The 21,483-nt window shown below is 38.8% G+C and overlaps 1 protein-coding gene and 1 pseudogene across 2 annotated transcripts in view; one reads left to right on the top strand and one right to left on the bottom strand.

Annotated features, from left to right (window-relative positions):
• Positions 1-21,483, bottom strand: part of GPC3 (glypican 3) — a 341,076-nt gene that overhangs the window by 89,013 nt on the left and 230,580 nt on the right. Inside the window, exons 5-6 of the mRNA XM_084870253.1 lie at positions 16,620-16,745; positions 1,674-1,794 (exon numbers count right to left, since the gene is read on the bottom strand). Of these exons, the coding sequence (XP_084726379.1) occupies positions 1,674-1,794; positions 16,620-16,745 (247 nt within the window). The remainder of the gene's footprint in view (positions 1-1,673; positions 1,795-16,619; positions 16,746-21,483) is intronic.
• LOC311615066 (large ribosomal subunit protein uL23-like) lies at positions 1,037-1,553 on the top strand (annotated as a pseudogene). Its single transcript has one exon. The product of its transcript is annotated as a large ribosomal subunit protein uL23-like (transcript).

Here is a 21,483-nt window from a genome sequence, read left to right as displayed (position 1 = left end):
ACCCAAGTGTGTTGTAAATAATTTCACAATGTCCATTTGCAATAAAATATTCCTCTATTTAGAAAGCCTTTCTAAACATTTTCTAACCGCAGAAATTTCACTGCTAAACTTCATATTAAAAAACAAAATCAGGCCAATGTTTTCATTCAGAAACCGCTATCCTTGCATAAGGATTTTAGTTTCATTAAGTTTTTTCTTAGGCTACAAATAGAAGTCAGTGGTGCCAGGGCTCTCCCACCCATGAATCATGGGGCAAAAATGCTGTCACTCTGATATATGCTGGCATTTTTTTATTGTGGCCACAAAGCAATCACAAGCAGATGGTACAACTAACTTCTATTTGTGTCTTAGCTACTAAACTTCGTATGAGGAAAAACTCTGTATAGGTCAAGCAAATCTGTGGGTGTCTCTGTGCAGGCAGTGAATCAAACGTTGTTACAGGCGTAGTAAAGCTGGTCGTCTTGCATCTTACTGGTGGCAGTGAGAGCTGATACATCCCCATTGGAAAGCAATTTAGAAACATGAATAAAAGTGCTCATATCCTTTAAGTCAATAACTCCAGTATTTTAAGAAAATGATCTCATATCAGGAGAAAGCATTATGTATGAAGATGTAGCTTTATTTATAATGGTAAAATATTTGAAGTAATCTGAATGTGCAGCAAAAGCAAGCTGATTAATTATGATGAATACTTAAAAGAATATTACGGCCACAAAAATGATTAATATGAGGATTTGTGGCAACATGAAAAAGTGTTTCCAATATAGTGCTAATTTTAAGAATGCTAAATCATTTGTATACTTCTAATCATATAAAAAGTCTGAGTGTGATGTTTCTGAATATTAGAAAAGAAGATATGAAAATGAAGAAGTTGGGATACAGTAATGACACTGTGAGAAATACTTTTTCATCTATTTTCCAAGTTTTCTCTAATATTACAATATAATCTTTATGATTTAAAAATGGGGTGAAAAACGAGGGTCAAAAATTCTTTTTAGCAAAGGGAATCCTTGAAAAAGAATAAACAATGGCGAAGATGGCACCGAAAGCGAAGAAGGAAGCCCCTACCCCTCCCAAAGCTGAAGCCAAAGCAAAGGCTTTGAAGGCCAAGAAAGCAGTGTTGAAAGGCGTCCACAGCCACAAAAAAAAAGAAGATCCTCACGTCACCCACCTTCCGATGGCCAAAGACACTAAGGCTCCGGAGGCAGCCTCAATATCCTCGGAAGAGCGCACCCAGGAGAAACAAACTTGACCACTATGCCATCGTCAAGTTCCCCCTGACTACCGAGTCAGCCATGAAGAAGATAGAAGACAATAATACACTTATGTTCATTGTGGATGTCAAGGCCAACAAGCACCAGATCAAACAGGCTGTGAAGAAGCTCTATGACATTGATGTGGCCAAGGTCAACACCCTGATGGTGAGAAGAAGGCATATGTTCGACTGGCTCCTGACTATGATGCTTTGGATGTTGCCAACAAAATTGGAATCATCTAAACTGAATCCAGCTGCCTAATTCTAAATATAAAAATTTTACACTGTAAAAAAAAAAAAAAAAAGAATAAACAATGGCTACCTCTCCAAAATCCCAAGAACTCAGTTTGCGCAGTGAACATCATCCATCCCTTACTTCTTTGACATTTTCATTCTTGTTGGATATAGTTCCACATACCTGGTTAATGTGCTTCAGCTTGTCAATAATTTGGGAAACCACGGGTTCAGGGCCCTTCATCTTCAGCTCATGGAGGTTGAACTGATTCTTCATTCCGTTCCTCGCCGCCTTCTGGCTGTATCTGCAAAGGTGAAGGTAAAGAGAAAGTTTGTCACAAGAGAGTCTGAAGCAAAGTGAAAGCTGACTTATATTTGGCACCAATGGTCAAACTGACCACAAGCTCTCTTCAGACTTTTAAACCGTGCGATGATCCCATGGAACAAAAATAAACCACTGCAGATATAATAGAATCTCTTTACAATAAGAACACTCATTTAATAGTCAACAAACATTCATTCAACATCCTTATTTCTAAGTGTTGGAAGTAAAACAATAACCAAAACAGATAAAGTCTTTATTATGCTCTCAGTCTAGTGTATAGTCCAGAAGAGTAAGGGCCAATGGCAATGCTACGGGAGGTCCTGGGTCTTGGCCAGGGAAACACACAGTTAAGACCTTAACTCTGAGTGTGCTTTCTACTCATTTGAAGGAGAAAGACTCTTGCATGTTCTTTACTTCTCCTTTCTTTTCCAATTGCTCCTCCCACAATTTCCCATACGCCTTGGAGCTGGGTTTATTTTCAGGAGGCTTTCCCAAGCCATTTGCAGCATAAATTTCCCCTATATATATATTTTTTTCAATTAAAATAGTGTAGTCAGGTTATACTTATATGCAGAGCCCATGGACATAGACAATAGTGTGGTGAAGGCCTGGGGTGAGGCGGGGGCTGAGTGGAGGGGGGAAGTAGAGGATGTCTGTAATAATATGAACAATAAAAAAAAAAGGTCATCCTCTGAAAAGGGCAGCTCTTGGATACCTCAGAGCAGGGTAGAAGGATGTGGGGCTGATTGAGGTCAGGCTGGCCAGGTGGAGGGGCCTTAGGAGTTTAGGAGATCAGGTGGGTTGGCCGCTGCAGTGTACATCATAGCAACCATTGTTCCAGTTGTTCTGGTCATTCTACCATTCGGTCGCTGGGCTTTTATATATATATATATATATATATATATATATATATATATATATATATATATATATATATCCCTCTCTGTTTAAATATCATCTCCCTTGTATGACACCACCAACTCCATCTTCTCTTTATTTATACCTACTTGTGCCTGAATCAGAGACCATATTCATAGATAAAAAAAGGTAAGGTTCATATAAATCTTCTGAAATAAATGTCTCTAGAGACATTTCCTTGGATATGTTTATATCAAAGCTTGCTGGCCACTTTTATGCCCACTCCTACAAAACAAACATTTTCCTGAAGTTTATTATCTTCATTGGAATAGTGCAAAGACATCTGCTAACTTAGGGATTTTACACTACACTCCTTCTTGCAGCTCATTTATAAGTATTAAATCAAATTATTCCCCAGATGATCTCTTGCACCTTCACTATATTATTTTCTGCCATTCATAAAAGTGTCCTTTTTGCTCTATTTTTTGTTTCTTATCTCCAAGCTCTCTATAAGCAACAAGGACTAAATACTGGTCCCCAATTCCATGGTAACTCAATTTTCCAAAAACAGCTTTGGGGTTTAAAGCTTGCCAAACTTTTTAAAAGTTGAAATAGCATACACTATTCTGCTCCATCAGTGTGCTATTTAAATCCTCAAAGGACTCTAGTAAATTAGGCATGGTTTCTGGTTACAAAAGTGTTGGGAAGAGCTGTCCTGTGGCTAAGACCTACAACTTGCTTTTATTTTATCTGCTGTACAAAGCAGTATCCAAAAGTATTGATACCACTGATGCTGGTAGTTGCTAACTTATTCAGGTTCTCACTCTCCTTCCCTATAGATGCCTGAAGTTCTCTCCTAATGAGAACTGAGGACCTCACTGAGCCACTCTGATGCATCCTGACGTGCTGCCATTGCATCTAAATGTACAGTAGAGACAGTCCTGAGTTGTTCACGCTCCTTTTATGTACATTCCATGTGCCATCCCATATAGTCAGTGATGTCTTTGGAGGCTGAGGCTTGGTTAATTCCCTTTTGTACTACCTAGAGCACATTGTGGTACTTATAATAATAATAGCTTGGTTAATTCCCTTTTGTACTACCTAGAGCACATTGTGGTACTTATAATAATAATAGCTTGGTTAATTCCCTTTTGTACTACCTAGAGCACATTGTGGTACTTATAATAATAATAATAAAAGCTGAGTGCTTTCTCAGCTCCAGTTACTGTTACAGGAAAAAGAAAACCTACATTGCCTCATTTAATCCTCCTAACAGCCCTATGAGATAGAAACTATTATTACCAGCCTTTTTTTGCAGATGAGGAAACTGAGGCACAGAGAAGTGAAGTCACTTTCCCAAGATCACACAGCTAGTCAATAGCAAAGCTGGAGTTTGAACTTTGTGAGTCTATCTCCAGGTCTCTGTTCTTAATCATTATTCTACTGTTGCTTCCTTAGAAATAACCCATACTGAATAAATATTTGACATTTCCTAACCACACTGCTTCACTGTATATGACAATTTGCAAGCTAGTAGTGTTGTCCTACAAGGCTCACAACAGTGCCTGCAGCAATGTCTCTCTTTACCGACTCAGCAGATTCCTAGGCTTGCCTTTTAAAAGCCCTTAGGGAGAGCCCTGTGTATGGGGTTTCTTCTCCCAAACAGAGGTCCACAGTATTGCTATTCAGTGAAATATTTACATTCCTGGGAGATAAGGTGTTGAAGTTAGAGAAATAAATAACCCACCACCACCATGCCACTAGACAAACACCAAAGGTGATTTGAAATCTCTAAGGAAAAAAGGAAAATGAATGCAGGAGACAGTTGTGATTGACGCCTTTGCCACTTTGGCTATAGCAATGTGACATATGTGATGTGTTCTTAGGGAATTTTACATAACATGTATACTTTGAGCTCCAAGCCAAGAGGGATTCAGTTCGCGGTGTCTCCATAGCTTTGTATTAATTCAGTATTTATTTTCCACTCGCTCCTTCTGTGCCACTGGTGCACATGGTTCGTTATAGGCTTTGCATGTGGATGAGCCATCACAGTCATAATTTTCCTCATCTAAACATTGCCCAGAGCGTCAGGAATGGAGACACTATTGGCCATGGGGGATTTTAATAATGGGTTGTCTGCTCAGTACCACTAACCTCCAATTAGATTAATTGTCCTCTCTTCAGAATATTGTTTCTTTCCTAAAGCTTTGAAATGGTTCTGGCAATGAATACTGGCCAGCTGAGGAGGGAAAATAAATAGAAGGAAGTTCCTACCTCCCAGATCTAAAGTTTTCTTAACTGGACATGTTGTGTGTGATGTTAGAAGTGTCACCTTTAAGCATTACATGTGGCATCATCTCCTTGCCCCATCTACTTTGGTATCTGTTTAGCACAAAAATGACTGCTATAATACCAAGAAAAACCTATTTGTGAAGTTAAATGGGGGGCATGCTTCTGTTCAGGCAGATTGGTTGGGGATGAGAGAGGAAAAAGAGGGGGGTGGAAACCTGTGCACAAGCCATAAGAGAAAAGGAACCCAATTAAAACAGGACATCTGGGCATGATTGTTTTGGGACAGTTGAAGCAAAGATAGCACTTGTAGAAGAGGAATAGAATCAAACAAGCGTAAAATGGGTGATCTTTTCTTCCCATTTCTATGCTGGCTGAGGCAGCAAGGGTGTAGTAGAAGGAAACCAAATTTAAATGTAGACCATTCCAAATGGAAGCACCCTTAAGAGATCAACTTATCCAATCCACTCATCGTGTAAATAAAAATAACGGAGACCCAGAGAGGGACTTTCCTAACAGCACAAGTTGTTAGTGTCACAACTCTCACATTTAGAAGGGATTCCTTTCTTTTAAAGGTTTCTTAAATGCACATTGCTGATTTTGACACCACGGGTAATGAGTTAGGACAGGAAATCTGCTAGAAAGTTAACTTTACTATTCCCTTAGGCAATAGAAGGTAACAAGAGTTTGAGAGCAAGTCTTAGAAGAACTAACCCCTCCTCCAAAAATATTTGATTTCACAAAAGTTTAATTTACTGCCTGTTATAGACAGCAACCAACAAGTTACAGATCTCACATTCTCACATTGCCATCTAATGGAAAGATTGTAGTATTGCATGTAGCCCCCAACCCAGTGGTTTATCAGGCTGTTTCCTTGGAAAAGTACTCCTGTTACAATAATCACTGTGGAAAATTGGGTAATTTAAAGAACATAAAATAGCTTAAAAACAAAATTAGAATACAGGGTAGAAAAGCCCTCGTAGGAGGTCTATTAAGTTGTGTGTTTTTTTTTCCTATCCAAAACTAAGCTTTAATTTATGAAAATGAACAGAAAAACAAAGCAACTGTTAAAATAGCTGAGTTTTGCAAATGCTTTTAAGAAAGATGGCAACAATTGGATTCTTATTGCTTAGGCACATATTTTTATTGACTTTTTAGAGATAGGAAGGGGGAGATAGAGAACCCTAGATGTAAGAAAACATCACTCTTTCACATGCCCAACTGGGTATGTGCCCTGACTGAGAAGTGAGGTGATGCTCCAACCACAACAGCCACACTGGCCAGGTTTGTGCACATATTTAAAGAAAAATATTTTCATAATTTTTGGCACAGCAACACCACTTTGGAACAAATTTTAGCCTGGAAAGTGCTAGAAACAAATATATCCATCATACTTCAAGAAATACCTGTGTTCTCAAGCAACAGACTTCCAGAAATTACAAATAGATTTCAATGGAAAGGTAGAAAAAGAGAAGAAACCAGGAAGATGTAAACCCATTTATATCTCATTTAGTAGACATTAGCTATATAAGGGAATCACCGTATTAGAATCAGTCAGTTTTTAGCCTATTTTCAAACTTCACTGTGAGGACAGATTAAAATATTGGTCTTGGAATATAATAAAGAAGTCATTTAAACGTAAGGAAGCAAAGAATATTTTCTAGATGGTGAAGAAAGCTTGAGAAGTTGCTATCACTGTCATAAGGAGAAGAGTCAACGGCTGCAGAGAGCAGCCCCCAGCAGAGAAGGGACGGGAGAGAGAAAATGTCTGAGATTGGATCATCTGAATGTTTGTCTGAAGAAGCAAACTCTTCAGAGGAGCCTGTAGGTAAGGAGACAGAAAAGTACAGAAGGAAGCAAAGGGATTCTTTCTTATGAGAACTTCAGTATCTGTGAAAACACTGGTAAGGCCTGCCTCCTGGGCTCTGACCATGGCCAGTCAGGATACTAGGCCGGGATAGGCGGAGCCGGCAGAGTTCTCTGTTGGTGCGGAATAGACCAATGAGGAGAAGAGGACTCTGACCTATTTTAAATCTTACAATAACAGAAAGAAAAAAAACCTCAACTCAAAAGCTCAATAATTGGAAAGGGAGGGATATAACAGACTACAGTGTGTGATGGAGGTTGATTATTCAATTAGTCCAAACTCATTTACCAACTCCTTCTAGCCCAAAGAATTAGGCCAGAAAAACAGATGTGGGTTTTTTTTGTTTGTTTGTTTGTTTTTTGTGCCACTGGAGTTAAACCAAAAGAAAATGATCTTTACCTTTTTTTTTTTTAAGTTGTTTAAGTTAGACTTTTAACTCATGAAAATTTCAGAGTTGGAATGAACTCTTGAAATCAGTCCAATGCTGTCCTCCTACAGATAGACAAATTGGGCCCCAGAGAGACCAAGCAGTAGTCATTCAGGTTATTAATTGGTACTACTGCTGGTGGAACATGAATGAAGCTATAACTCTCCCAAAATAGAGGCATCAAAAAGAAGGGGTCAGAAAATAGGTCACATACCTCAACAACACATGGGAGCACTGTGCCAAAGTAACGGTTTTTCAAAATAATGGTCAGTAATTAAATTTTTAAGAGGTGAAATTCAGTTTGTCTCACAATTTACTGAGATGGTGAGTACATAAGACATTTTAGAAAGGCTGAGTCAGGTGGTGGAAAGAGCACTGGCCTTGGAGTCAAGACACGGACAGGTTCAAAATCTGGTTCTACCAATTATTCTGTGACTTTTAAAAAGTAATCAAACCCTGCTGAGCTTCAGTTTCCTCATCTGTAAAATGGGATAATGCCACCTGCATTGTTTTGAGGATTAGTTGATGAATGGATATTAGTAAATTGAGGTACCATAGGCAATGTGCTTAGATGAGTGCCCAGCCAATATATATATATATATATATATATATATATATATATATATAGGCTGTTATCATCATTATCTGAAAGCACCAAACACAGTATGTGACATACAGTAGGTGTTCAATAAATGTAATTTTAAAAGTATGTCTGGAGAGAGGATCATAAAGTCTTATAATGAAAAGTTAGGGGAAGCTTCAAATCTGCTCATCCCAGCACTGAGAGATCTTAAAAAATTAAAGAGTCTCAGTTGTCTAAGTATGTCCTAGATCACATGTGTCAAACACAAGGCCCGCGGGTCAAATCCAGCCCGCCAGGCCTTACAATGTGGCACGCACCGCACTGTCATCACTGCACTCCACTGTCAGTTTATGACATTGTCAGTTTATGACTGTTCAGTAAACCATTCGGCCCGCGATTTAGGCTGGATTTTAGATTTTGGCCCCTTCTCTGATTGAGTTCGACACCCCTATCCTAGATAAAGTATGAGTTGAAGCAAGGGTAGGGATGATTTAGAATTTGGGAAAATGAGCAAGGCCAAAAGTACCAGAGCTTACCTTAGTATTATGATTAAGCAATGACTTGTGAGTAGGTAGCACTGAGCATATAGGCGTGGCTATAAGGAACTTTTTGGCAGAGATGTCCTGATAAAGTGTGTAGGTGACAGGGCATCTGTGAGGGGGGTTTATTGGATAGGACTTCAAATGTTTCAAAATTAATTTACTAAGAACAAATCATTTACTTGGGCAGACGTTAAGTTTCCCAAGTGACCAATTTTGGATGTCAAAAGCCTATTCCACTCTCTCCTCTCCCCACATTCCATATTCCTTCTCTCTCTTATAGACAACTAGAGGCCTGGTGCATGAAATTTGTGCATGGGTAGGGTTCCTAGGCCTGGCGAGTGATTAGGGCCTATAGGGGCCTTCTGGCTGCCACTGGGACCTCCCTTCCCTGGCTGCCAGCTACCTGCTAAGGCCTTCCTTTGTTATTCACTGCCCCCTGGTGGTCAGTGCATGTCATTGCGAGCGACTGAACTCCTGTTCTCCCAGTTGAACTCCTGAGGGGACAATTTGAACATTAGGCTTTTATATATATAGAGAGAGATATACTAGAAGCATGGTGCTTCTAGTTCATGCACTGTGGGGGTCCGGATAGCCTGCCCTGATTGGGCTTATTGGGCTGGGCCAGCCAGGAGGAGGGGATGCAGGAGTTGGTCAGCTAGCCCTGTCCCCTGGTCAAACTGGTCAAACTCCTGGCCGAGGGGACAATTTGCATATTACCCTTTGTTATGTAGGATTCTGCTTCCACTTTGTATAAGTGTCATAAGTAATGAATTAACCACACACTTTTTCAAATCTCTTCAGAACACTGTTTTGTTTTTCTCTGGTACACATAGGGTCCATAACAAGCATCCATTCTTTAAATTTTATTTTTATTTTTACTGATTTCAGAGAGGAAGGGAGAGGAAGAGAAAGAAACATCAATGATGAGAGAGAATAATTTTTCAGCTGCCTCCTGCATGCCCCCTACTGAGGATGGAGCCTGCAACCTGGCATGTGCCCTTGACCCAAATTGAACCAGGGACCTTTCAGTCCACAGGCCAAAGCTCTATCCAATCAGTAAAACTGGCTAGGGCAAGCATCATTCTTTAATGCAGTGATATTCAAAATGAGAAATAGAACTCTCAAAGTCTACCTATAATCACACCTCACCAACTCGACTAATTTGAGAGAGAGGTAAGTCTGAGTTAGGAAAAAGTAATATTGTACTTGTGGATTTTTTTCCTTGCATTTCAAATATATGTGGCAACACAAAGGAAAGCCTCCTAAAATGTTATTTTGCATGTCCTACTGAACCTTATTTATGAACCGCCAAAGATCATGAGAGGAAGACAAATTGTTTCATATGAATGGGTTCTGCTGAAATACTTTAAAAGAAAGCTCAAAATTCCTGCCACTGTTTTCTGATGCTCCTCTTGTCTTAGCCACAGTCACTTGCATATTTTGAAACCCATGTCCTGAGCCAACAGTGACAAAAACAGGAAAGTAATAGCTTAGCAAACTGGTCTATCAGGCCCCAGCCTCTGAAATTAGTCTTGGCCCTTGAAACCAGTATTTCATGTTTTTGGAGCAAACCCCAGATATTTAGGCATGGCTTCCACTTGCAAACTATACTGACTCAGGCTGTATGACCTGAGCTCTGTCCTGGTTTCCTGTTTACATCTGTCTGTGGTCAGTACTATGCTTTACCCAGTGCCTGACATACAGTAAGTAGTCAATAAATGTCTGCTGAACTCATCTGAGACTGAAGGCCTTACTCAAAGCGCAACTTAGGTTGTGGAAACTCTGCCCTACTCTGCCCAGCTCTTGTCAGCCTGTTTCTGCTGGGGCCGTTTCCCTTAAAACTGCTTCTACTAAGGACCTACTTTTACTAGACTTTTGTCTGGGCCCTGCCAAGGTCAGCTACCACTTTATCCCACCCATCAGATTGCACCACTTTGGAAAGCAATGCTTACCTAGAAAATGGTAGAGTTCTTTCCCTGGGCCCCAGGGAATATTATTCAAGTGGTGGATCACTTTCCACTTGGGCCAGCCACACAGATGAGTTCCCACAGTCCAAGCACCACTCCTTCCAGCACCTGTGCCATCCCCATAGGCCAATCACTAGTTCTCACACTGGGCTTGCTCCAAGTTACACACCTGTTAGTAATATTGATTTGCATCACAAACCCTTTCCTAATGGTATAAACTTGAACTCATTTCTGGGTCTGACTAAATGACATGTCACTGTTGTGAAAACAAATCCACTGACATACCTGTTATATTTGCTACAGTCAAGACAATAATTTCTGAGATTACAAATATGAGGGTTTCTTTGGGTCAGAGAAAGAATTTTCTGTCTTCCTTCAGGAACAATGCAAATGCTCTCTATTTAGTACTTATCCATCAATTATCTACGTAGCCCTGTGCTCAGTAATAGAAATTTCCAATGTTCTGGCACACAATATCCAATTTGAACTTCATAGACTACATCCTGGTTTTGGCTTTGGCAAATCTGGTCCTCAGAAAATGAAATCTTCACCTAGTAACTGTGTTGGAATCCATGGCAAACCTGTGATTCAGAGTATGCAGCTCTACTACCTCAAGACCCATCTACAGACATACCATCTCACACCATGACCTCTCAAAGCACTGGCATAGAGTGGATGACAGGAAATAGAAGGAATTAGCAAGAATAAGATGTTAGACTTGCCCAAGAACACTTAAAGGTCTTGTCCACAGAAAATAGAAATGCTACTTCTGTTGTCTTCCATTCAAATCATTCCTAGAGTCCCAGAATCCAGGCTGCAGTCAGAGCCATAAGGTAGAAGGAAAGACACTCAGCAAGTTGGCCTTGTGGAAGAGAGTGGCAACCATGGGCATGGGCAGAGTAACTGGCACAGAGACACAGGGAAAGTGCTCACCACTGCCAGTATCTGACTCTCAGAATAGCTCTGCCCCTGGCAGGTCCAAAGCTGGCACTGTCGCTCTCTAGTTGTCAGCCATAAAATAAAACTAAAGAATAACAGAGGGAAGAAAAGGTGAACTGAAGTGTAAACCACCCCCACTCCAACCGCCCCAGTAACTGCAGGTGTCCTCAGCTCCTCAACCCTTTGCACCTGCTCTCCTGCCAGAACAAGTGGCCTATTGTGTGAGACTGTGTGCATGGAGGTGCTAAGCAAACAAGAAGTGACTCTCCTGATCATAAAGTAGATGGGATTCCAGGAAAAGTTTACTAAGCCAAATAAAAGTATTGTAAAGTACTTGGTAAAATATAAACTGCTACATAAATGCTTAAAAGTTCACAGCAATGCACACAAGGACAACTAGATCAAAGATTACCCTTAGCCTGCAGGGTCTTCGGAAAGAGTGAACATTGTCTTCCTCACTTATTTTTTTTCAGCAACTTTGTATTATTGCTCTTCTCTTACTTGCCTTCAGCCCTTGGCACTTCTCTAGATGTATCTCTTCCCCTACTGATATATTTCTGTGGTTAGAGGGTTTTTAATTTTCATTCTGGGTGGTTGTGTCAAATATTACTTGGAGCAACAGACTTTGAATTCCATTTATTTTGCTCAGAAGCCCATTGGGGTTATGTGGTATTATGGGGCAGACATTTTCTTTAAGGTGTAATTATGTGAATTTCACTCCAAACTCTCCAATATCAGAAACTAAAAACAACTCTGACAACATCTCAAACAGCCAACTTATCTGCTCCTCTACAGCCCCAAAGATACCTGGAGGAGTCAAATAAAGAAAGAACTTATATCTGTCCTAATGAGAATGATTACACCCTGGAGCTCCTTTTGAATCACTTTTACTTTGAACTGCTTGGGAAGCCATCCAGGAAAGAAATAGAAGTTCAAAGTCATCGAGTCAGTTTTGTGGAAGTCCTCCTCCTTTCACACTCCCTATCCCTCAAATATTCTTGTCATAGAATCTCCTAGCCTGTTAGAGCTAGAAAGAACTTTAGAGACCATTTTATCCAATTCATTTTTACAATAGAAGATTGAAGGATAATGACTTCCTCAATATTACACAACCAACCCATGGTAGAACTAGGACCCAGGCTGGACACCTAATCTAGAACTAAAGAGGTTTCGTCTTGCATAAGATTCAAAGCTCCATAGGGAATACACAGGAAGCAGCTTTATTATTAAGAGCCATGTGTGTAGAGGAGATTGAATGAAAGGCTTGCCTTGGAGATGGGTGAAGGCTACCTTATAGCCTTGTAAAGATATGAGAGTAGAGAAACATGGTAAGAGAGGCAGGAAAGGTACTGCTACTTTAGTGGGTCTGGATCAAGAAGTGACCAAGGAAAGGAGGGGACTTACTAGGTGTACTGGTTAATAATGCAGATATTTTTAATAGCTGGAGTTGCATATATGTTGATATATATGCGATTTGATATGTGTTCTATTTTGTTGTATTAACAACATGCTTCAAGACTTCATATGTCAAATTTTCTGAAGGTGTTAACATCATAGATATTTTTACATTTAAAAATGTCAAATTTTGTGCCAAAAAAAGAACATTTGTGGGAAGTTTGATGCTTTTTTTATGATTATCATGCAAATTTGAAATTTGCCTCTTTGTGGTTTTTGTCAATCTCATCCAGCTCAGTAACATGACAAGGGAGAATCAGGATCAGCTTAAGATTGAATCACAGAGGGAACTAAGGCATCATGCCACAAAGTAAAGTACAAGCAGTTGTGTAAGCAGAATTGATAAGCTTCAAACTCACAAGGGAAGTATAAACCCCTATAGGAGGTGTGCTGATTATAGGAGGAACAAGTTAGCCACACACATAGAACTGAGGGGGAAAAAAAAACCCAGGAAAGCATAATTACAAAGACATATAGAGAAAGACAGAGAGAGTTGAAGCCAGGTCAAGGAGAGGCTAGCATTTAGGTGGTGGTCAAGTGTGATGGATATGGTAGAACTGACAGTTTGGCTGTCCTGTCCTCAAAGTGAAGGGTGAGCCAAACTGAATCCAGAGGTGGTCAAAGAAACCTGATAGAACAGTAGTTGCTCAGGGTTCATATAAAATGCAAAGAAAACAAAATGTGTTATACCTGTACAATAAAATAGTATTTGGGGGGAAAAATGAAGTAATGATGCATGCTGCAACTTGAATAAATATTCAAAAACATCAGCTAAGGCGTAACCAGTTTGGCTCAGTGGATAGGGTGTCAGCCTGTGGACTGAAGGGTCCCAGGTTAGATTCCAGTCAAGGGCATGTACCTTGGTTGTGGGCACATCCCCAGTAGGAGGTGTGCAGGAGGCAGCTAATATAAGTCAAGCTTGCTAATTTGAAGATTCCAACTAAATCTTGGAAGCCAATGTTTATCTCAAGCCAAGATGGGGTGGTTGTGGGGAGGTGAGAAGGACAAATGATAGGCTTATGTGGTACTCCCTGAGACTAGATCTGTGAAAACCCCCTCCTCATTTATCTTTCAATTGATTGTATTTATAAAAGATAAAAATGAAAAGGACGTAAAATGACTTTATTTAGAGAGACAATGACTTATTTAACTTTTTAAATTTGAGAAATTGGTACATCCATAGTAGGGGGTTATAAATAGCTCTGATAACATAGCTGATATGGATATTTATATTTTCTTCAGTGTCAATATTTTTTTAATCAAGTATCTCCACTTGTAAGTCTTATTCTCTATTAGGATCTTTGAACTTCATAAATTTTCTTGACTAAAAGTAAAATATTTTTAAATAAACAAAAACCTAACCTATAAAGATAACGAAGTTACAATCCATTGACAATATGAAGTTGTAACTTTACTTAAGACTAAATTAAATGAGAAATTGAATGAAAAGCTCTGAAAAGGTTTTAACTATATATAGATGAGACATGCAGCACAAAACTAACCTTTATAAATGGTACAAATAGAGGGTACACACATCCTCAGGCTATAGAACTTCATATTATTAAATGTATATTGATAAGTAATTTTTTAAAAAAATAGTTTGACACTATTCCCTAGTCCCATCATTATATTAGGTCAGTAATTTAAGTATGAGTTAATTATAACCCGAGGGTACTAAGCATGAAAGAGTTACTTCCTGGACTACATTATCCTTATTCTATCTACAGATATGTTTGATTTCTTTTCTTTCTCCTTTCCTCTTTTTGTTGTCTTCCTGTCTTCCTTCCTTTCCTGGAGAATATATATCAATGATAAAAGTTGTTTAAAAAATATTTCTCAGAGGTATATAAATGGGAGTATGGAATAATAGCTTTTCTCCATACCACAATACTTACTTTATTTTATTATTTTGTTCAATACCCTAAGATAGATGAAGCTAGCATAATAAATAAAAATGTTTCAGTTAACAGGGCTCTTTTAATGGCGCATAGGTACATTTAGCTAACTTTGAACCCATACAAATCTAACATGCTTTGGGTTCCACCAAGAGATCTTTCTTGACCACAGGGCAACATCCTTCACAAAATTTATGGATCAGGCGTAAATGGGCAGTCGGACATCCCTCTCATAATCCAGGACTGCTGGCTCCCAACTGCTCACCTGCTTGCCTTCCTGATTGCCCCTAACCAATTCTGCCTGCCAGCCTGATTACTCCCTAACTACTCCCCTGCCAGTTGGATTGATGCCTAACAGCTACCCTGCCAGCCTGATTGCCCCTAACTGCCATTTGACCCAGTGATACCACTTCTAGGAATATATCCCAAGAAAACAGAAAGACCAATCAGAAAGGCTATATGTGCCCCTATGTTCATAGGAGTGCAATTTACAATAGCTAAGATTTGTAAACAGCCTAAATGCCTATCAGCAGATGAATGGATTAGAAAAGTGTGGTACATATATACACAGGAATACTATGATAATGTAAAAAAGAAGGAATTCTTACCATTTGCAACAGCATGGATGGATCTGGAGAGCATTATGCTAGGTGAAATAAGTCACTCAGTGAAAGATAACTATCACATGATCTCACTCATTTTTTGATAATAAAGAACATTATGAACTGTTGAACAAAAATAGACAGAGGCAAAGAAGAATCAAACAGACTGTCAAACTACAGTGGAAAGGTAGGGGAGGGTTGTGGAGTTAAGAGATCAACCAAAGAACTTGTATGCATGCATATAATATAAGCACAACCAACAGATGTAAGATACTGGGGGTAGGGGGACAAGGGCAAGTGCTGGGGTTAGGGGAGGCCAGGGGTGAGGTCAGTTGGGGGGAAAAACAGACATATATACTACTATTAGTAATACCTTAAATAATAAAAATTTTTTAAAAAGAATGAATGAATGAGGAAAAATACACATATTGTTAGAGGCAGAGGGGCTCTAATACAACCATACCATATTTTAGATGGGAAAGCAAGGTTCAGAGAGTTTAAGTCACTTGTCCTAGATTAAGCAACTAATAATCCATAAAAGATTCAGAACTCTAGTTCAGGTCTCTTCTGTACATTCTCTAAAATATAATACCACTTGTACAAACATTTTAAAAAGCATGTTACTAAACTCCATGTGGTTTCCTAAGCATTCAGCCTCCCTGATTTAATTCCTTAATTGAAAGCTATTCTTTATACATGCAAAGCCAATTAGTGCATTAGAATGAAAGCTCTGTGAGGATGGGAAATTTTTCCTGTTTCATTCATTGCAAGGTGACTGGCAGTTAGAAGATTCTCAGTAAATATTTGCTGAATAAATGCATATATATTATTTCCTTTCCAGTTATTAGCAAATTCTTAATGGACAATGAATGTTAAAACCAATGTTACTAAGAAACACTTAAATAGTAAAATACTTCATCAAAATTGCTCAGGGAAATAGTACTCCTTTCCCCCCCCCCCCTTTCTTCTTTCCTTCACCTTCATCACTAATGCAGGAAAGTAACTATTTCAGAGGATAGGTATAAGGATAGAGAGAGTTAATAGAGACAAATACTTAGTATTGCGCTTAATATGTAGTTAACTCCAATAAATTAAAGTTACTAGTATGAATATCATTGCTTCTAATCAATCAATGAATATGGGCCAACATAATTAGGAACTGGAAGAAGCTAAGGATTGAATACATAATTCTCTATGTGCTTCAAAGTTTGTAAATTCTGAGGTCTATGAGTTACAGAAAGCATCTGGCATGTCATAGATGCTCATATGTATGTTTTTCCTAGAAATTATCTTGTGAAATTAATGGAGGTAAAAGAAGACATAATTATCCTTGAGGTGCATATATGATAATTATTTCTCAAACACTGCTAAAAAAGATTACCTCTCCACAAGTTCCTGTCCATTCCAGCAAAGGGTATCATTCTCGGCCACAGGGCTGTGGCTGCAGATGTAGCCAGGCAGAGCACTATAGAAGTTGATGAACGACTTCAGCTTCTGAATCAGTTCCCTGAAAGAAAAACAAAACATCTGTTCATAACAGGCAAGTAAACCCAGTATGAGAAAAGTTTAATTTCCTTATCAGCATGACAGAAAGGCTCCACCAGGCTGATTAGAGCAGTAAATGAGTTTTAAAGACATTCTTGGCTAAAAGGCCACAATTTTGTGTGTTTTTTTTTTTTTGCAAAAATCAGTGTGTGTGTGTGTGTGTGTGTGTGTGTGAGAGAGAGAGAGAGAGAGAGAGAGAGAGAGAGAGAGAGAGAGAGAGAGAGAACACAAATACCCAGCCAAATTTCTGGCCTATTTTCTTATTACTGATATACATGGACACACAATGTAAAATATTACAGATTGGAGAGATGTGGATATGCTTATAGAGGAGTATTAAAATATCTATGCAATAAATAGCCAGTGGTAAACAAAAATAAAACACTTTTTATTTTCTAAAGTGATATTCCTGGTAGAAAGGAAATTATAGAGTGCTTTATATCCAAGTCTATCTTAAGCCTCTACAAAGTTTTTGGAGACTCTGCCAAGGAATTTGATGGCAGTGGACTAATTATTCAATTCTGTCTCAATTCTGTCTCCAGGCTAAGAATGGATTCCTCTGATACATAGGTCTCTGGAGGAGCCACAGGTCTGAACCTCATTTGGACACTGGTGGGAGTCCTAAGCCCAGAAAAGCTTTTTGGGGGTTGCTCTCAAATCTGGCCTAAAGTGGGAGACTGGTAGAAATTATTTTCTTATAACTAATGGCATTTTCCATTTGATTACCATAAAACATTTCATTTCAACCAATAATTTAAAAGACAGAGAGCTTATAATAATCAGCATATCTTTACAAAGGCTCGGATTACAATAAAGGCAGGTGATTGACAAAATAACTCAAGAAAGGTTATTGAGACATATATAACTCCTGATACCCCAAAAGTTGCTTTCTGCTATGCTCAAACCCCTTACAGCTAACTCCTGGTGGCTGAGTTCCATCAGTTTCCAAAGTGAGGAGGCTCAATACAGGGCTCTGAAAATAAAAGTCAACATTATAGCTTCTCACAGAGGAAAAAGATGGGTTCAATTAATGCTAATAGGAGAGATGCTCTGTTTTACAAGGTAATAATACAGTTCCCAAGAGTGGAAACTGAAAGACTAAAGGCTGAGGCTGAGTAATTCTCCTCTCTCCATGAGGTAATGGAATATGGCCATTAGTCTATAAGAAGCAATGGTTCACTCTTTAATGAAAGAGTTTCCCTTAGGCCTACTCCTACCTTCAAACTCTCTCACTAAACATAGCACACAGCAAGAAAAATTGAACTCATAGAAAAGCCTGCCAACTTGACTTCTCTAGAAGTTAAAAAACAACAACACTCTGAACTTCTCCCAGTCTCCTAACTCTTGACCTTTTTTTGTAATGATAAAGATCACAAAAAAACTGGTGAGGGTTCAGAGTTAAGAAGATGAGGGGCTACGATAAGACCTCACACTTTAGTATGGAAGGATATTAATTGATGGGATCAAGATAAATGTTAAAAAAACACACACACAATGAATGTGAATAATGTAACCACAGTCTAGGTCAGTGTTTCCCAACCTTCTCTCATGATGAGAATCACCTGGTGGAGTTGTTAAAACACAGATTCCTGAATCCCAACTAAGAAGTGCTAAACTAGAATTTTTGGGAACATATAGGTAAAATTGTATACTTAACTAGTGCTCTAACACAGATGTTATATACAGAGCACTAAGTTAGGTATGCAATTTTACCTATATGTTCTCAAAAATTCTAGTTTAGCACTTCTTAGTTGGGATTCAGGAATCTGTGTTTTAACAACTCCACCAGGTGATTATCATCATGAGAGAAGGTTGGGAAACACTGGTCTAGGTCATCAAATTCTAGAACTCAGGAGAACCTTTTTTAAAGTTAAACAAGGTAACAGCGAAATAAAAGGCCATATTACTTTATAGGGTACTCATTACCATCATAGAACATACAAGATGGACCTGGGAAGATAATGTGTGTGTGTGTGTGTGTGTGTGTGTGTGTGTGTGTGTTTAAAGATTTTAAATTGATTTTTAGAAAGAAAGGAAGGGAGAGGGAGAAAGAGAGAAACATTGATATGAGAGTGAAACATCAATTGGCCGCCTTTTGCATGGCCCCTTACTGGGGATCAAGTTGACAACCTGGGCATGTGCTCTGACCAGGAATCAAACATGATTTCTTGGTGGATGGGTCGATGCTCAATCACTGAGCAACACCAGCTGGACTATAACCTTTTCTTTTTGATAGAGTTGTTCATTGAGTTCTTTTTTATTCTTAGTGTATATTATTCCTATTAGAGCACATGTGTCAAACACAAGGCCCACGGGCCAAATCCAGCCCCCCAGGCCTTGCAATGTGGCCCGCACCGTGCTGTCATCACTGCACTCCGCTGTCAGTTTATGACATTGTCAGTTTATGACTGTTCAGTAAACCATTCGGCCCGCGATTTAGGCTGGATTTTAGATTTTGGCCCCTTTTCTGATTGAGTTCGACACCCCTACATTAGAACCTGCTTAGAATCCAAGGTGAATTTTATTAGGAAAAATTTAAGAATAATGATATAAATGCCAGTTCTCAAATAATTCCTAGAGCCTATGGGATGAGATAGTACTTACCATTGGGAGAACAAAGAGCGGGGTACCAACACTTTTAAACAACTGGCCAATGCTTTTGAGTCCTCAAGTACAGTGTAACATGCAGGCCATTCCTTCATGCAAAACCTTCTAACACTGTGAGAAAATAAACCTTGGTTTCCAAAAGAAAATTTGATTTTTTAAAATAAATCCAGAAATATTCTTTTGCAAGGTAGAAGAAAGACTTTCAAAACTGTTGGAGAATTAATGAGCTTTACAAAAGAGAATTATGACAAGAGGTGGGTAATAATGTCCTCTGATACCAGAGCCAGAAAGCAGCAGAGAGTAGGAGTATTACCTCCTACTGAGTTTACTGAGCCTCTCTCAGTTCTTCTCTTCATTGTCATTCTTTCCTAAATTTGCTCTGGCATGGGAATTAAGTGTATTTGTATTTTATTTTTGTGTTTTCTTAAATGACACTTTCTATTGCCATGCTTACAATTTTTAAAGGAGATCAGTTGAATATTTTTATTTCTCTTTTTAAAGAAAGATAGCTGAAACTATCTTTCTTTAAATTAAGTGACTTAGTAATTACCCATATATGCCGTAGTCAAAAGTTCTTTTGTGCTAGTAACCCATGACAGACTACAAAAATATCTCCACCCATGAATTAAGGCAGCCTGCTCAACTGAATTGTCTCTAGAAAAAAAAGACAGAAAGTTGGACAATTAGTTTCCCATGATGGGAAAAATAATTTGATTGAAGAACATGCTCTTTGATTCCAATTCCACTTTATTCTAATACATACATGCCAAACAAACTGTTTGACATATAAATAGTGGAGCCCATGGGACTCCACTTAGGACAAACGAAACACTTGCTTACAGCAATCTGCTCAGGAAAAAAGAGTCTCTTCATAGAGGTTTCCATTCAATGTGTTAAATGTGGAACTAAGGGACAAGGCCCCTTTGCATTCATGAACCATTTTTGAAATATTGCAGCTGAGAGCACATGATCTTCCCTTGAGGTCTCTCACCATCCTCAAGAGGAGAGTTCCCATAATGGGTTGTGGAGGAAGGTATTCCTTTGCATTCTTGCAATGATTTGCTTGGGCAAGCATCAAAGCAGCACTAATTGGAAATCACTAAAAGTAAAAATAGCCTTTCATCCCAAACTGCAGATCCTGAACACTTCTCCTTTATCATTAAGGTTATTTTTCTCTCAATATAAAGTAATATGTGATCATTATTCTTTAAAAATTTGAAAACATAGAAAAGCACCTAAATTAAAATAGTTATAATTAAAATGATGCAGGGTCATGCTTAATACTGCTGCAAAGAAACCTTCACAGTCTGACCCCAAACTATAATTTTCTACCATTCCAAAGATTAGCCAATACTTTTTTCTCACACTGTTCCCTTTGACAGGATCACCTTTACTCTTCTCTACCTGTTGAATTTCTACTAGTTCTTCAAGGCCCAGCTCAAAAGTCACCTTTTACAAGAAGTCTTTCTTGACTCTCACGGGAGAGCTGCTAACTTTCCCATCTATGATGCTGCCATACTTTTGTGCATAACTGTTTTTGTCACTTCCTCCTAATATATGAAAAATATTTATTTGTGTGTATGTTTGCCTAACTAGGCTAGGAGGGGCTCCTCCTATATATTTATCACAGCCTAACCCTTACACAATGCTTGGCATATAGATGGTGTTGATAAATGTTGAAAGAAGTAGAGTCCAATTTAGGGCAGAATGACTTGTACCAGACCCAAAAACTCATTGATTCACTCAGGACATACTTGGTTGTTTTGTTCAGAGGGTGGATGTCACCATTGAACTTATAAAGATGCCTATCCAGACCAGAGCAATAATCTGAGAGGGATTGGGAGTCTGGGCCAGAAGTTTGGTATATACATGCAGGATGGACTATTCAACTACAGATTTGGGGTTTCAGAAGGGAAAGATATTGCTTATGTATTCTACCAAACTTTATGGAGGATATGCAAATGACAAGAAAAAAATGGATCATAAGGGAAATGGTGAAAGAGACATTCAAAAGGGCAAAAAAGGAAGAGGGTGACATCTGAGATGTGCTGAAAATATTAGAGTTGGAAAAGGCTACAAAAATCTCATTTCTA

This window comes from Pipistrellus hanaki (genome assembly GCF_964339955.1).
Source record: "Pipistrellus hanaki genome assembly, chromosome: X".
Lineage (NCBI taxonomy): Eukaryota > Metazoa > Chordata > Mammalia > Chiroptera > Vespertilionidae > Pipistrellus > Pipistrellus hanaki.
This window is presented reverse-complemented; position numbering and strand designations above follow the sequence as displayed.